At 39.1% G+C, this 17104-nt stretch overlaps 1 protein-coding gene across 1 annotated transcript in view; it reads right to left on the reverse strand.

Moving 5' to 3' along the window:
* Positions 1–17104, reverse strand: part of DIAPH1 (diaphanous-related formin 1) — a 69382-nt gene that overhangs the window by 43230 nt on the left and 9048 nt on the right. Inside the window, exons 2-15 of the mRNA XM_005881077.2 lie at positions 13139–13165; positions 11578–11727; positions 9108–9209; positions 8627–8757; positions 8343–8429; positions 7062–7125; positions 5774–5913; positions 4277–4385; positions 3720–3830; positions 3428–3546; positions 2675–2791; positions 1976–2091; positions 1405–1469; positions 562–741 (exon numbers count right to left, since the gene is read on the reverse strand). Coding sequence (XP_005881139.2) covers positions 562–741; positions 1405–1469; positions 1976–2091; positions 2675–2791; positions 3428–3546; positions 3720–3830; positions 4277–4385; positions 5774–5913; positions 7062–7125; positions 8343–8429; positions 8627–8757; positions 9108–9209; positions 11578–11727; positions 13139–13165 — 1518 coding nt within the window. The remainder of the gene's footprint in view (positions 1–561; positions 742–1404; positions 1470–1975; positions 2092–2674; positions 2792–3427; positions 3547–3719; positions 3831–4276; positions 4386–5773; positions 5914–7061; positions 7126–8342; positions 8430–8626; positions 8758–9107; positions 9210–11577; positions 11728–13138; positions 13166–17104) is intronic.

Here is a 17104-nt window from a genome sequence, read left to right on the forward strand (position 1 = left end):
TATTAAAAAGGCAACTTCAACCTTTATGTTAAATTCTCCCTTTGATTAGAAAATGCAAAGACCAAGTACATCAAATATTCTAGTTACATAATTAACACATGTGCTATACAGGTAATTATATAACTACATAATTGATCAAGTTATCAGATATCACAGATCATTCAAATATTTATAACTACAGAGAGAATGTGTAAGGATAAATCTGTCCAATCTGTCCAGAGATGACTAATAGGAGAAAATAAACAAAGATGAGAACAATTTATTTAGTTTCTACTTCTAAATTTATTAGAAGTGTATTATCTATTTCTGGGTAGTGCTGTGAATTATTTTATTCTATGTTGTTCTGTATTTTTCAAATTTTCTATCTTATGTATTACTAATCTCCAAAACAAAACAAACAAAAAAAGTAAAAGATTTTTAAAATATTCACTATCTAACTAGATTACCTGCTAGTAGCTGAACCCTCCCTGGGAGGAAGATGACTCCTGCTCCAGGACAGACTCACCCTGAGGCTGCTGATGGCAGTTAGAGGTCACTCTGCCTTCCCTGCTCAGACATTACCTGTCCTGTGAGCTGAGACACCTCTGCTTCCAGGTCCTGTTTCTCGGTGGCAATCTGTTGCTTTTCAGAACCCAATGCATCCTTTTCTCCCTGAAGATCCTGGAGCTTCTGCTCGAAGTCACTTTCCATCTTTTTCATTTCCACCTGTAGCTCATGTCGGGCTGTTAACTCTACATCCAGCTAAAGGAGAAAGGAATCAGGCTCCCAGTAAGCTACCTCAGCAAGAAGCATAGCGCTATTCCCCATAATGTACTGTTTTGTGCCAATCTCTGATCCATAGAGCTCACTGACCCAGGGAATGCCTGGGGAAAAAAGAACACCATGATTCTGACCTGAAAATCATGGATAAAAGAAGGGGAACAAGAGACCATTTCCATAGTTTATCTATTTTTGGAGTTATAATTAAAAAACAAACACTTAAGATTTTAAAGACAATTAATCAGGACAGCCATGGCGTATAATCCCAGTAGTCTCTAGGATCAAAACCTATCAACCATAAAAGGAGTCTTTAACAATTGAAGAGAAAAAGAGAATTCAGATATATTCCAGTTCCTATTGTTCCAGGGATAAGAGGCCCGAGATGCCAAGTAAACCCAAGAGTGCTTTCAGTATTATATGAGTGCTGGCTGTCTTTCCTGTCCTGCCCAGGGGTCCAAAACTGTGCAAAGTCACACTAACTAGCTCCTCATGATCACATTCATATCCACTTGCTGTTGATAACTAGGAACTGTTATCGTGTGCTGACTGCTTTCAAAACATCTCAGGTATGTTTCACAGGTTAGAAATATCATAATCCTTAGAAAAAGAATGATACACCCAATTGTTTTATTCTCTCACACCCACCTTTTTTTCCAGCTCGGTAGCTTTGGCTTCAGATTTCTCTACCTTTGTTTTATCAATCATTTGATCTGAAAAGAAGAAGAGTCAGGAAGTAAAGCTCCCAATTCTCTTGTTTTCCCCATCACTGCCTAAGCCCTTCAATATAACCAGGGCAGTCTTTGGTCCTTTGTTTATTTGTACTGCCCTTCTTAATGTTCTGCACTAAATAAAGAACCTTCAGTTAAGTTCAACATAAGATTCTTATGTGGCTGGTAAGGCCACCATGCTGAATGGCATGAAGAATGCCTACAAGTCTTACTTATGAATTTCTGAAACCAGCCAGAGTCCTCGCTTACAGCTGAAGCCCCTTCAAAAGATGGGGTAGTGTGTGAGAAGGGGTTAAATTTTAAAATTATGTAGAAATAAACTTAAGGCCTATATATTTTTAACACAGATGTTGGTTAACACCTAAGAAAGGGACAACATGGAAATACCTGAGAACCAGAAAGATATCTTCTCTGAAATTTTCACTGGAAGATACAAAACGAAAGGCAGAAGCAATATTTTAAGGAACCAGATGGATGAATACACTTACCAATCAATCCCTCAATATCAATCTGGAGGTGCCGGCACTTGAAGTCAGGATCAGCCCCATTCTTGTGCAAAACTATCTGAGAAATACATTCTTCAATCAACCTATAGTACTGCGGTCTATGAAAGAAATAAAAGGAAAACCACAATATAATTTTCAGAAGTATTCAGGATCAAAAAAAGGGAACTGCTTTGACAATAGAGGGACCTGAGGAAAGTGCTCTGGAAAAGACCTTTTCATAAAATTAACAGAAGTATGGCTGCCATCTAAGAAACCACTTCCACATCAGGTACCCCACCTACTTCAGAGAGTCAAACTTCTTGCCATCTACCTTCTAGTGCCAATCCTTTCCCACCTAAAAACTTGGGCTTGAGCCTTCCTGTCAATGGGCAGTACTACTGCTAAATCTCTACTTTCAGACAACCTAAGAGAACTTTAAATTTACCCCCTTTTGCTATCATCTTCACTCCACACTACCAAAAAAGGAAGGGCATTGTACCTTAGACATTGTGACTTCTTCCATAGAGATGCCTTTCAGTTGGATTAAAGGGACCCCTGACAACTCTCTTTATATCTATGACTAAAAATGAAACCTAATTCTTGCCTTTTCTTTTTCCCTTTACAGACAATCTTTGAACTTAAGGATTTTGTTCTTTCCACTTAGGCTTAAATTCAAAACTTCCCACAGGTATACCATTTTACCTGGCCTCGTAGTCATTTCGGACTAACAGTAGGTGCTGCAGAATGGACAGGAAGTGTGGCTCTGCCTTTGAGTCCTTCACCGTGTTTAAGAGAAATTGGAAGACTTCATTGAAATCAGTGGGAAAGAGGAAGAAGCTAAGGAAAGCATATATTTAGATACTATGAGAGGTGGCTTACCCAACTCTCAGGAAAAGTAGCAAGATGCTCTTCTATTCTAACAGCTGTTCTTCCTATAATTATTGTCTGAAACTTTAAGCTCTATAAACTTCCTTTAGCAAAGGGACCAATGATTCGGTGGTACAATACAGAGATAGAGGATTGCTAGTATTTGGCTTAAAGATCAATCAGAAACTAAAAGATAACTGTCTCAAAGTCACTTGTGGTAAATATCAATAGGTAACCAAATTACTCCCTCTATCAGTTTCAGGAACACATATAAGAAAGCAAATTATAACCCTACTCCCTGACTTGTATATATTCTCTAAAACCAACTCTACATTTTAGTAAGTTAAGCTATCATGTTCTAGGAGGTCTATACTAATTCCGAGGGCTGCTTCCATGCTAAACAACCCTCTGATCACCTTTCCTAACTTTCCTGGTCTGTGCTGAGGTAAATAAATCCAATAGAAATCAAAGACACCTGCCTTATCTACCAAGAAGACATGCATGCTGATGTCATCACCCCCACACCATTCCATGAAAGTATCTACAACTGAATGTTTCCTATCTTGAACCCAGTCAGTTAAAGGATATTCCATCTCCATTCGAATGTCATCCAGCCGTCCCTTCAGGTCATAGGAATCTTCATCCCCTTGCTCATCAAACACAGCTAGTTGCACTCTCATATCATCATTTTCAATCTTCCGAAGACCCTGTCCACAACAAAAATAGAAGTCAGAGAACCCAGAGGTGTCCTATGTTGACTAAAAACCCAAGCCTTTCAACCTAGTTTTTAAATTGAAAACCCAAGTTATCCCTGGGATGACTGAGCTGTAAGAGCAGGAAGGAATCAGTCCAGCCTTTGTAATGAAGGGCTGCATCTCACCTGCAAAACTTGATGCAGCCCCAAGCGCATCAGTTCACTTCGGATGTGAACTCGGAAGTCAAGTTCTTCAGCTGGTGTGATGAGAGCATTGATTAGCTGTAGGCATCCCACCTAAAATTAAAAAATTCAGCAGCTATGTCAGTGTAAACTCCTAAATATAAAGATTTCAATCTTGTTACATGCATTCCGAGGACCCCAAATACAACCTAGAAAATGCTACAAGAATGACTTTTTGCTGGAGCAATACGACCTGGTTTGAGCACAGGTCTGGAGAGCTCAGAGGTCTAAATAATTCCAAGGATTTAATGGTATACTTTGCTCTAGGCCTTGGTTTTCCTAATTTGTGAATAGATATATTTTCCCCATTTCATAATGAGGGACAGTTCTTTCTCTGCCTGCTTGGAGAGAAGGATAATCATTTTCCTTTCCTAACAAATTATAAAATATAAAATATATAGTTGGAAACCATTCCATGTGCTCTATTAAAAGGTCAAATGAACTTAAGTCTTTCCATGTAGAATTCTACTCTTGGGCCCAGTTTCAGGGGATATACATGCCTTGAGTGCAATGGAGGTCTCACTTTTTAATCCATCCAGCAGTGGCTGGAAACGTTCCACCTCATCCATCTCAGCTCTTTCTGTCATGGCTTCCAAAACCCTTTCATTCCTGCCCAGGAGAAAAGAAAGGGAGAGAATTGCCCAGGTGCTCTGACACAGACACACATAGCAAGTAGATTATGCAGGGACATAGATCAGTTAGGAAATGGAACATTATCAGTGTTCTGGATTTCTCACATTATTCTCCTCATCACCTAGAACAGGAGCCAGAATGTGCTGAAAGCTAAGGATGATCTCTTCAGAAAAATGTACCTTAAAACCCATCCCTAGACTCCTACCTATAATTAAGACCCCTGTTCTATGGAATATAAATTGGTACAACTTTTGGAGGGACATTTAATAATACCAATTTTGAATGCACATAACATTTGCCCTATGTGTAGAAATCTATCGAACATAAATGAATAAATGTGAAAGAATAGATGTACAACAGGGGTGGGGGCCTTTTCTCTGCTAAGGGCCATTTGTATATTTATAACATCATTCTCGGGCCATACAAAATCATCAACTTAAAAATTAGCCTGCTATTTTGGTCAAACATTTAATTAACCCTCCCCTAATGCCTTGGCAGCACCAGACTAAATAATTTCACAGGTCTTATACGACCCGCTGGACATTCCCCACCCCTGATGTACGACGGTGCTCATTATAGAATCATTTGCAACAGTAAAAATTCTTATCACCTAGAGCAAGAGCCAGGTATGCTTTAAAAAATGAAAAAATTGTTAAATAAATTATGCAACATACAGAATATGGAATGTTAAATAGCCAGGAAAGATATCAATAAATGTTGACATAAAAGAATGTCTAAAATCTCCTGTTAAATAAAAAGAAACAAGCTGAAAAAAATTAATGGTATGATTTAGCTTTTGTTAAACACCTCCACAAAAAATAAAAATCTATATTATACATGGAATCGGTTTTGTAGGCAAAAGCCATTTTTTCTTAGTTCTAGAATACCATCTTTTGGAGTGGTATAAGATACCTTAGAATCTAGGAAATGCAATATATTTTTCTGTGCTAGAAAAAGATATATGAGACAGTATCAAGTCATTAACAGTGGTTATCTCTGCAGAATAGGATTTGCCAAAGGCATAAGGTTGGTAAATTTTATTTTATATATTTCTGTGTTGTTTGGACTTTAAAAAATAATATTGTGTTGCTTCTGATCTTTTAAAAAAAAAAAAAGGAAAAAGAAACCCTTGTCCCTAGACAACACAGATGGAGATCTGGGAGCTATTTGACTATAACCAGTGGTACATTCAGGATAGCCCCCTTCACTTAACAATCTTCCTTAAATATTAAGATTCACGGTGTTCATGTTTGAGAAAAAATACATATTTAAAACCAAGTGGCCACCCAAGCAACTCAATTTTCCTCTAGACTAGGGAAGATGGTAAAAAAGAGAATGGAGAAGAGAAATAATTCATCACATACATGTCCTCTGGCTGTGGTAGGATACAAAGAGCAGAAAGCAGCTTAGCTGCATCAATCATCATGTTGGGAACAGCAGGATCCATGGCTCTGACCAGCAGCAGGATTCCTTCTTCCGTCTCTAACATGGTCTTGATTCCAAACTGGCACGACAAGAACAGAGAAGGGAGGCTTAAAGATGACAGCATCTAACACAGGACATATTTAGGAGTCATTATGGTATTTCCCTCCAAAATTCATACATTGAAGTTTTAACTCCCAGTTACAACAAGGTCATATAAGAATAGGGTGGAGTCCTAAATCCAATGACTTGTCCTTATAAAAAAGGGAAATGTGGACATAAACATGCACACAAGGAAAATGCCATGTGAACATGAAGGCAGAGGTTGGGGAGACGCATCTACAAGTTGAGGAATGCCAGATGCTGCCAGCAAGCCACTAGAAGCTAGGAGAAAGGCAGGGAACGTACTCTCCCTCACAGCCCTCAGAAGGAACCAACCCTGCCAACACCTTGATCTTGGACTTCTAGTCTCCAAACTGTGAGACAATAAATTTCTGTTGTTTAAGATACCCAATTTGTAGTACTTTGTTACAGCAGCCCTAGCAAACTAATATAGGGGTAGAATACTTTCCCCAATGGAGCCAAACAGAAATTAGCATGGCAAAGTAATTTTCTAGTAGATTCACAACAGACTTCTATGTCTTCCAAGAGTTAAAATCTTGGATTTTTATGTTTCTTTTTAATGCCCCCCCCCAACCCAATGAAATAAGTTAATTATATCAAAATTAAACAGTGAGGAAGATAGATTTGTACTCAGGAACAAATAACCATGGGCTCCCTGGTTTTAAATACAAAAGAAATGAAGGAAAGGGAAGGGAAGAGAAAGGGAAAGGGAAAGGGAAAGGGGAAGGGGAAGACAGAGGGAAAGGAGGAAAGTAGGGAGGAAGGGAGGGAGGGAGAGAGAGGGAGGGAGATTTTAACAGTATGACTGTCTGGAAAAACAAACCCAAACATAAACCTTTAAAAAACAATGACTATAAGTCAGGAAATTTAAGAATTAGCAAAAGAAAACTATAAAAAGAAAAAAAAAATGACCCTACTCTCTGAAACACATTACACCTGGGGGGAAAGGGTCCAAAGAAGCATGTATATGTGGCAATCAAAAGTCATAATACTAAAAGGGAAAGCTAGAAATCTTGAACTTCATATTCCTAAGTCCTTTTTGGAGTTTGCCAATAGAAGAGAAAGAATAGGGGTCATGATGGGGTTGCAATGGGGGGAAAATCTCACCTTGTTGTTCATAAAAGCTTTCAAGCAGCGAATGATCTCATGCTTGTTACGGCTATCATAGCTCCTGCGTGTAGAAAACATAATCACTGAAGTCCCCTTATTCTATACCCCTCTCCCATTTGACTTTTCAGTCTTACAAACAAGGGTCTAAGGAACATCCCCAACTAGTATCTGAGTAAATTCTAGCCCATGGCACTTTGCTGTGAAACACTGGCAAAAACAGGTAGCTAAAGATTAACCTTTGGTTAATCCTCTCAAAATCCAAAATTTAGTATTACATTAAAATCTTCCCATTAATTGCCTCTAAGCTCCAAAGTACTAAATTCTATCAGGATAATATTCCATCTATTACTACTTAAAGTCTGTATTCAGGAGGTATAGGCCCTGTGTCTTGTTTTTGAAAGATTCCAGGAAGTAAAGAAGTTGCTTTGGATCAGGCTGGCTTCAAGGAAAGCTAAGACACTCTAAGGTATCCCTAGGATTATTCTAACCCTGAAGACTGTCATAAAGCTAGTTCTGAACTGATGAAGTGCACTATAAGACTTCCAGATTAGATATGACCCAGATCGGATCACAGGGGAGCTCTAGACTAAATCACACCCGATTTCCAGATGAGATAAGAACCTAGGCTGAGACTCATAATCTTATGTGGTATATATCCTGTGTTATTCACCAGGAAATTTAAGTTTCTCCTCCTTTTCCTGTATCTATAATCATCATTCTTCCTCTAGTCACCCCTATGATAAACCCCATTCTCAGCTAACAGCATATTCCCCTAGTCCAGTGGTCGGCAAACTCATTAGTCAACAGAGCCAAATATCAACAGTACGATTGAAATTTCTTTTGAGGGCCAAATTTTTTAAACTTAAAATATATAGGTAGGTACATTGTTATTAACTTAATTAGGGTACTCCTAAGCTGGCCTTTGCTAAAAACGTCCTCAATCTGATTGAGGTACATTCGCTGAGATCAACCCTTTCCAACTCTCCCATCCACACTCGTCTTGTATACTTGTTTCGTCTATCTCCTTTCCGAAAACCGACTTCTGCACATGGGCCACGAAGTTTCAATCGCATTGTACGTGCGCACCCACACGTGGTATTTTGTGGAAGAGCCACACTCGAGGGGCCAAAGAGCCGCATGTGACTTGCGAGCCGTGGTTTGCTGACCACTGCCCTAGTCCATAACTTTACATTTAACTGCTATTTTCTCCTTTAAAGCAAATAGCCAAGTCCCCTACCACTCTCTACCTAGAAGATGTCAAAACTTGGAAGTCCTTACCCAGCAGTCTCCTCTTTCTCATCATGGAGTCGTTTAAGGATGTCCAGCAAGGAGGCCAGGCCCTCAGCACCAAATGTTTGCACCCAGCTGTAAGGAACAGACATAGACAATGCAATATTAAATCACATCAATAAATTCATCGGTACAAAAACAAAGTTTATCCTGGCAACTCCTTACTCCCTATCTAGAACATTTTCATACTTCCCTGACTCTATTCATCATCAGTCCCCACCAGTGAACTCTAACCCTGAGCTCTTACTCCTGATACCACCTCAAAATCTCACCTGACAGGGTTGTTGTTGAGGGAGACACGAAGGGACTCCAGGCAGCTGAGCAGAGACATATCCCGCAAGCCTGACCTCAACTCCTGAATGTACATCATGGGAGACCGAGAGCTCTCCTTTTGGCTCATGCCCTAGACAGGAGCATAGAGAGAGATTAGTAAACCCTGGACCCAGTCATAAACTGGACTAGTATTAGTCAATACAGTTTAAATAATATCAAGGCAGATACCCATCATACATACCACCAAACTATGTGAGACTCAGAATTTCTCATCCCATTCCCCATATACACTTCATGAAAATTGAATCAGACAAAAAGTATGTGAGATTGATAACTTAAGTGAAAGTACAAAACAAGTAGGCTTGTATAACAGAATGAAACAGAACTGATACAGACATAAAATGTTCTAGGAAACTGGCAAAACAAACAAGTCCAAGATAAGGGCAAAGTGTGTCATGGGGTACCTGCCCCAGAACTCACAGCCTTGGAGGTGTGCAAGTATTGGGACACCATCTCCCTCTTGATAATAATGTCCTTCTCTCTCAAAGGTTGCTGTTTCTCCTCATTCAGGTTCATATCCACCTAGTAGAGGAAAAAGGGAAAAAACAAAATTGCCTCAACTTCCTTACAAGTTTTCAGTGTTTAATATTTTATATACTTAGTGAAGAGTTGAACACATTAAATGCTTATTGAATAAATAAATTTTCCTGATCCCTAGAGATTTCAGCCATTACAGATGATGAACATTCCTCAGGGACAGATGTGGTTAATATTTTAGTATAAATCCTTGTAGACATTTTTATACATACTAGAGGCCAATGCACGAAATTCGTGGAAGAGGCTCGGTCCCCACCTACACTGCGGCGCCGGCACCGCAGAAGCTGCCTCTACCTCAGCCCTCGCCGCCTGCCGAGGCAACAGCCCCGGCTTCGTCCGGAAGGTCATCCGGAAGGACATCTGGTCTAATTAGCATATTATGCTTTTATTATTATAGATACACTTAACATTTTCCTAATAAAAATGGACTCAATATTAAATGAAAATTTTATTTGTACTATATTGAATGAAAAGCACACATGTTTTTTGCACTATGGATGGACCTTAATAATCTCTTAGACTGAAGTACTGAGTGACTGACATCATTCAAACAACAGCAAAATCGACACCAGCCAATTCTACAGCACTAGGGCCTAAACACCCATTATCCCCACTTCACACAGTCCACTGGAAACTGTGAAAAAGCTCCTCAACAGACATAACCTGCAATGTGTTATGGGAGAAAGGCTCTACTTGAGCCTATGACATATATGATATGTATGAGCCTATGTGTCTGAGCCCAGCATCTCAGTGAGCACAAGTTTAACCCTAAAAAGTCCAGAATATTATTTGAAATGAGGCAAACACAGGGGAACAATAGATATAATCTGTTTTTTCTTGGTGTGTTTGTGTGTGTGTGAAGGGGGGGGGGTCACTGCTCCCAAACAGCAGTATTAATTTGACATTTTCTGACTCAATTCCTGGTGCTTTCCCCTTCATTTTACAGCTAAATTGAACACAGAAGTTGCCAACTGCTGGCCTTCACATTGAATCAGACCCAAAAATAAAGTATGTTTTGCTTGACTAGCTCAACATTTTAAATTTGGGAAACTTCAAATAAAAATATGAATTTCTAGTATCAAATTTCAGATTGTATGAGAAACTCTACAAGTCAAACTGTTTCTATAGAAAAACCTATAGATTAAATGAAACTTAAGGGGATATTAAGTATAATGGACCTTATATGGAATTGTGATTTGAATTAAAAAAGTATTTTTTTAAATGACCTAAATGGGGAATTCTGGATGTTAGCTATGATATTTGATGCTATTAAAGAATTATTGTGGTGGGGGTTTTTATTACAAATTTCTAGCTTCTTCTAAAAATAGAATATCTGCCACTACTGCACCAGTATTCCCAACTGGAATGCTACAAAACCTATAGGAACTAACAAAAATGCCAAAAGTCTTTCTTCATTTTACCACAGTCCTCATTTTTATCATCTTCTATTAACTTATTTATGCTACCTCCCTGGCCCTAAAGACATCTAAGTTTGTAATCCAGCAAGGAGACTGTCTCAATAGATCACACTCAGACTCTTAATGTACTTGGATTACTAAGAGATGAACTAAAAGCTTCAGTGAAAAATAATAGTAGTACAGGTTGAGTATTTACTATAAACCAGGTCCTATCTTAAGGATTTTAAGCTCACGCTTTTAATTAAGTGAGGCCTGCACCAGTCTCTATTTGAATCTGAGATCATATATCCAGGCATTATACGAGTCTTATGAAATCTTGAAAGCACGTACTCAAAACTTTCCAAGACTTATCACTAATGGACATTCACCGAGTGTCCTCCCCACTCAGTGTTCCTCACTAAGAACAGCAAAGTAAGCCACATCCATGTATAAGTCATTATTTAACTGACTGCAGTCACAGCCTTTAAAGGTCTTCTTAGTGAATACAGCATCAGAATTCTCTTTCTAGATTCACCATTGAATAGAAGACCTTGGGCAAATGATGCCTTTCCATCCCTCAGTCTCTTCTTTGTACAGAGTTCGCTGTGAATGTTTCAACACTTCATCTACTCTGGCTAACCCAGGTCTCTACACTACCACAGGAACTGACCCACTCCCCCTAGGTCTTTGTGGCTAAAGTGTTGCTGGGCAGAAATACATTAACAAGGTGGTCAGTGATCAGACATTTCCAAGCCTAACTCACAGATTCAAATCTTATATACTGGTGCTTATATATTTAGTCCCTTCATTAATGGAACTGCTAGTAAGAAGTTCCCTGTTAAGCCTGGAATTCTTTGTAATTAAGGGTTAGTTAGAGGGAATGTGCACCAAAAAAGGGCCCACTATGCCCAAATGCATTATCAGAAAGAAACAACATTTTTGGATGGGCAACTTACCAGCATCTGTTCAAAAAGTATTAAAACTTGCTCATCTGAAATATCTTGCAATGACTGTGCTGAGGGATCATCCCCGTATGATGAATTTCTATGAGAAGAATTGGGCTTTTCCTTCTCCTTCTTAATTCTCATGCTGGTAAATCTCTCCAGCTGAGAAAGAGAAAAAAAGTATTAGCAGCGATCCATTTTCACATACACATTAAATAGCCACTTCTACACACATGATTCCTCTGGTTTGTGATTAGTCCAAGATTCTTCTGGCATTAATAAAACAGCCTTCTTCATATCTAATATCTAATTTAGTATACTGACTCTGTACTCTCATCTTTACACAAAAATAAAAGGACTGGAGTATTAAGATTTGGAACCTCTCTAAAAAGAGAAAACTTTGTTCTTGAGCTCCCTTGCCATTTCTAGTAGCACAGAACTGAAAGCATTTCACGTACTGAGCTATCTCAATTAAATGCCCTTTGTTTCCCTCTAGCTATCCAATAATATATCTGGCCAAGCCCTCAGAGGATCTTTCCCTTCCAGAGGTAACCATGACCACAGATTTTAATAGACGTAAGTTACAGAGAATAAATGAGCCTTAAAACAGGAGTGGGGAATGTTCAGCCTGTGGGCCATATAAAGCCCTCGAAATAATTTGGTCTGGCCCTGCACCAAGGCATTAGGGGTGAGTTAATTAAATGTCTGACCAAACACAGCAGGCTAATTTTTAAGTTGATAATTTTGTATGGTCCAAGAATGATGTTATAAATATCCATATGGCCCTTAGCAGAAAAAAGGTTCCCCACCCCTGCCTTAAAACCAGAAACCATTCCTTTTTCTTTCTTCTGTACATGCCGTAGCATTTGTTTTAGGTAGGCAGCAAAAGTTCAATACATATTCTTCAAAATCCCCTTGCAAAGAATACTATGTAATTCAGGGGTATATATGCCACCTTTCTGCCAACAAAATGCTCATGAACCATTCCTCAAACCTCAAGTAGAGTTGCTCAAATAAAAAAGTCACCGATAAGCTGCAGCTTGTCAGCTCTACCTGTTTGAAAATAATAGTAACAAGTATCTGCAAGCATTATGGAGCTTCAAATGATATGAGTGGCATCCAGACTGCAAGTTCGCTTGAAGTTTAAGGAAAGTGAGCCCAGCTGGTGTGGGCCAGTAGTTGAGCATCGGACCCATGAACCAGGAGGTCATGGTCAGAGCACATGCCTGGGTTGTGGGCTCCATCCCTAGTAGGGGTCATGCAGGAAGCAGCTGATTGATAAATTTCTCTTGTCACTGACGTTTTTATCTCTCCCTCTCGCTTACTTTCTGAAATCAATAAAAAATATATTGAAAGAAAGAAAGCGGTAATTCTGGAAGCCATTGAGTGTGCCAGGGAAATGCATGCAATGAGCCAAACATAGAGCAAAGAGTTAGGAAAATGCTTTGGGATGCTCTGAGAGCAGAACTTATACCACTTACAAGTTATAGAAAACCAAAGTTATAGTTACTGGTAAATATCGCAATGTAGAAAATGAGCTAGAACATGCACATGCTGAACAATATTTCCTTACCTCATCTGCCATGAGTCGCTTCAGAGTCTAGGAAATGGGAAAAAGGAGGGAGAAGAGAGATCAGTGAAATGCCAGGAAACTTCCCAAATACCAGATGAGTTGGGAGAAAAAAGAAGAGAAAATTCCTTGAAAGGATCTAAGTGACTTCCCACAAGCTAAAAGATTTCTGCTCAACTATTCCTTAGCACATTCTCTTAAGAGGCAGGAAGAATTTTAAGATCACTAACATATGGCTCATTGAAGAAAAAAGAAAGAGATGGCAACCTGAAAAGACTCTGAATCCAATGAACAATAAACCTATGAAACGTGCACAATTTTATTGGTAAACAAGGAAATGCAAACTAAAACTACAATGAGATATCGTTTTGCACTCACCAAGACTGGCAAAAATGTTCAAGTCTGTCAGGTCACAGAGCAGCGGAAGCTCTCACACATAGTTGGTAATGTAAATTGCTATGGCCACTTTGGAAAATAGTATGAGCATTATCTAGTAAATTTAATATTCTACACCTCAACAAATTGATTTTTATATATCTACTCTGTAGAAACTTGCACATATATAGCAGGATGCATTTAATGAGACTGTTCACAGCAGCAGTATACTATCTAAAACAGAGAACCATCCAAATAGCCATAATGACTAGAACGGATAAACTGGTATATTGGTACAGTGGAAATTGATTACATAAAGAAAATGAGCCCTAACCAGTTTGGCTCAGTGGATAGAGCATCAGCCTGCGGACTGAAAGGTCCTGGGTTCGATTCCGGTCAAGGGCATGTACCTCGGGTGCAGGCACATCCCCAGTAGGAGGTGTGCAGGAGGCAGCTGATAGAAAACGAATGGCCCTGACCAATGTGACTCAGTTGGTTGGAGCACTGTCCCATACACCAAAAGGTGGCAGGTTCAATTCCTAGTCAGGGCACATACCAGGTTGCAGGTTTGGTTAGTGGCAACCAATCAATGTTGCTCTCTCACATTGATTCCTCTCTCTCTCTCTCTCTCTCTCTCTCTCTCTTCCCCCCCTCTCTAAAAAAATCAATTAAAAAAAAGTGAGTGAACTTACGGTTACTCACAAAGATGAATGTATTATTTAACTTACACTGAGTTTAAAAACATGTAAAACTAAATTATATTATTTAGGATATAAAATTATATTCACAAATGTCAAAAAAGTGGATACTTGGGGTGGGTGAAAAGTTGTGGCTGCAAAAATAAACAAGAGGGCTTCTTGAGGGCTTACAATATTCTACTTCTTTACATGGATGCTGGTTATATAGGTGTTTGGTTTATAATTATCCTATGTGTTTTATTTTCTCTTCTGTATACATGCTATACTTTACTTAGAAAAAGTCTGAATGAGCAGGTGTGGGAAAGCAGGAATTCTTCTTCACCCTAATAATTAATTTTTAAGCCATGTTCTTTTGCTAATGTCCTTAGAAGAGTATAGTGAATACCTTTTGACCTTCCTCAAACCTCTGACACTGCCACAAAGCTATTTTACAAACTTTTTTATGGACAAGAAAAATCTGTATCATTATGTTCATGGTCCCCATTTCAGAGTTCTCAGTTAAATCCAGTTAAACTGTGAATCTTAATTTTGCCCTCCATGGTTGAGGAAGTCAAGCTTCCACTGACTGAGTGCTAATCATTTGAAACTATAAGAACTTTGCTCAGCATCAACAGAATTTAGTTACTTGATGTGTGCTGCATACTGGGGAGTGAAGACAGAAGGATGATGAAGGAGAGACAGCAACACCCAAGTAGACTAGCAGTTCCTTTGATCACCACCCTAGTGGTCTGGCACAGAGAAGTGACACAAGCCACAAAAAGTATGAGTTGAGTGTGTATAGTTTAGGTTGCCATTGCCAAGGTCAAACTTATTTGCTCTGAGACCAATTGCTTCCAGCATCTTGTTCTCCAAACACAAAGTGTTCCCTCAGAACCAAGCAAAACCTAAACAATTCTTGGATGGATGTAAGTAACATAGGTAACAGAACCTGGATGTAATAAATCAGTGCCAGCTGGATTGTTCAGATTCAGGGAAACCAGCAACCTGTTCCTTCTGTTTACAGACTCTTGTTTCTCTTCCATCCATCCTCACTACTACTACCCAAGTTCACGCCATTATTATCTCCTGCTTGATTTATTGCAACAGCCTCCTAACTGATCTCCCTGCTTTCAGTCCCATCTGCACCACACCAACTCCATTCTCCATATTATATATTCAAGAGTAATCTTTCTAAAATGCCAAATGGTCCATGTTATTCCCCACTTAAAACCCTTCAATAGCTCCCCACTGCCCTCACTCACATCAAAATCCAAATTCCTTAGCAAGGCATATAACATTTCTGGCTTCTTTCCCTCGACTTATCTCAACAAACCCTCCACCTCAAACTCTTCTGGGCATCTTGAACCAGCCACAGGTTCCAAGCAGATCATGCTGTCTCACCACCGACTTTCCCCAGGCTGCTGCTTCCCTCAGCCTACTATGTCTTCAAGGCTAACTCCAAGATGCCCTATATGATGACACCTCCTCTAAGTGGACAGGTACTGTCCTTTGTGTTTCCATAGTAATAGGTACTTGTTTGTCACACAGCACTAGTAGAGGATTACAACTGTCTTTTGATTGTCTGCCTCCTCTATCTTTTTCCAGACTCAGTTCCTTCAGGGCAGAGCCTGAGACTTAGTCATTACATCTTCTATGAACAAATAACATAACCTGGGGCTGCTTGCCTAAAATAACAATCCCTGGAGAAGCCCTCAAATTATATTCCTCCTCTTCACTGTATCAGTGAAGAAACTGAAGCTCAGACAGGTGGAGTAAATCATCGAGATCACATGATTAGGGGCAAGCTGGGTAGGAGCTCCAGTCTCCAGATTCCAAAGCCCAAATAGCTGTATTCCCCAAATTCTTCTGCCTTGTCCCATTTAATGCCCACTAACTCTTGCCTTTAGATACAAAAGTAAACATATTTTCTTAAGAAGAAAGATAAGTTTCCCTTGGTGTATCATTAAAAACAGATTTAATTCTTTAAAAAAAGTATCCATGTTTTAGTTCTCAGTTTGAGTAAGGAGAGCAAAAAATGATCCATGCAGGATAAAAGCTGCATTTCCTCAACTAGTCCAAGAGAGGGCAGCAACTACCAGCAAAAAGAATCACAGACTAGACAAAATTCTGTTTCAGAACCCCTTATAACACCTGAACAGCAAGCCCAATTCAATTATCGAAATGGAACTTTCTGCTATAGTATATTGAGGGTGTATGGTTTATTTATATAATACTGTATATCTTCCTTAGAGATCCTATGTATACTGGTTGCAAACAGTAAGTTTTTAAAAAGTTGTATCATTAGTGGTTTTATGGATTCTCTGAGATAGCAAACAAGAAGTTCCTAGATTATGAAAAGTAAAAAGAACTGCTCTGGGTGGTGTGCTCAGTTGGTTGGGCATTGAAAGGTTGCTGGTTCAATTCCTGGTCAGGGTACAGGTCTGGGTTTCGGGCTTGATCCCCAGTGGGGGGCATGCAAAAGGTAGCCAGATCAATGTTTCGCTCTGACATTGATGTTTCTCTCTCACATTGATGTTTCTCTCTGTCCTTTCCACTCTCTCTCAAAATCAATTTTAAAAATCTTTTTTTTAAAAAAAACTTTTTAATAAGGACTCTAATAATTTCAACCCTCTAAATGCTTCCACTCTCACCACTGACCCTGTTGACTGTCAATTCTCTTCTGTCCCCAAACCAACCCCTTAACTCTCCTAGCCTGTCTGCACTAAATACTTCATCTTCCTGTCCCTCCTATTGAATTTTCCACTAAAACTTTAAACTGCAAATATAGATACTAAAGGATGTATAAATACTTAATAAAAAATATTTAATATCAAAATCTGCTCATGAAAACAGATTAATAGAAACTTCCACGTACATATTAGCATAACCAATGGACATAGACACTGGGTCTGTGGGA

This window comes from Myotis brandtii, unplaced genomic scaffold, assembly GCF_000412655.1.
Source record: "Myotis brandtii unplaced genomic scaffold, ASM41265v1 scaffold668, whole genome shotgun sequence".
NCBI lineage: Eukaryota > Metazoa > Chordata > Mammalia > Chiroptera > Vespertilionidae > Myotis > Myotis brandtii.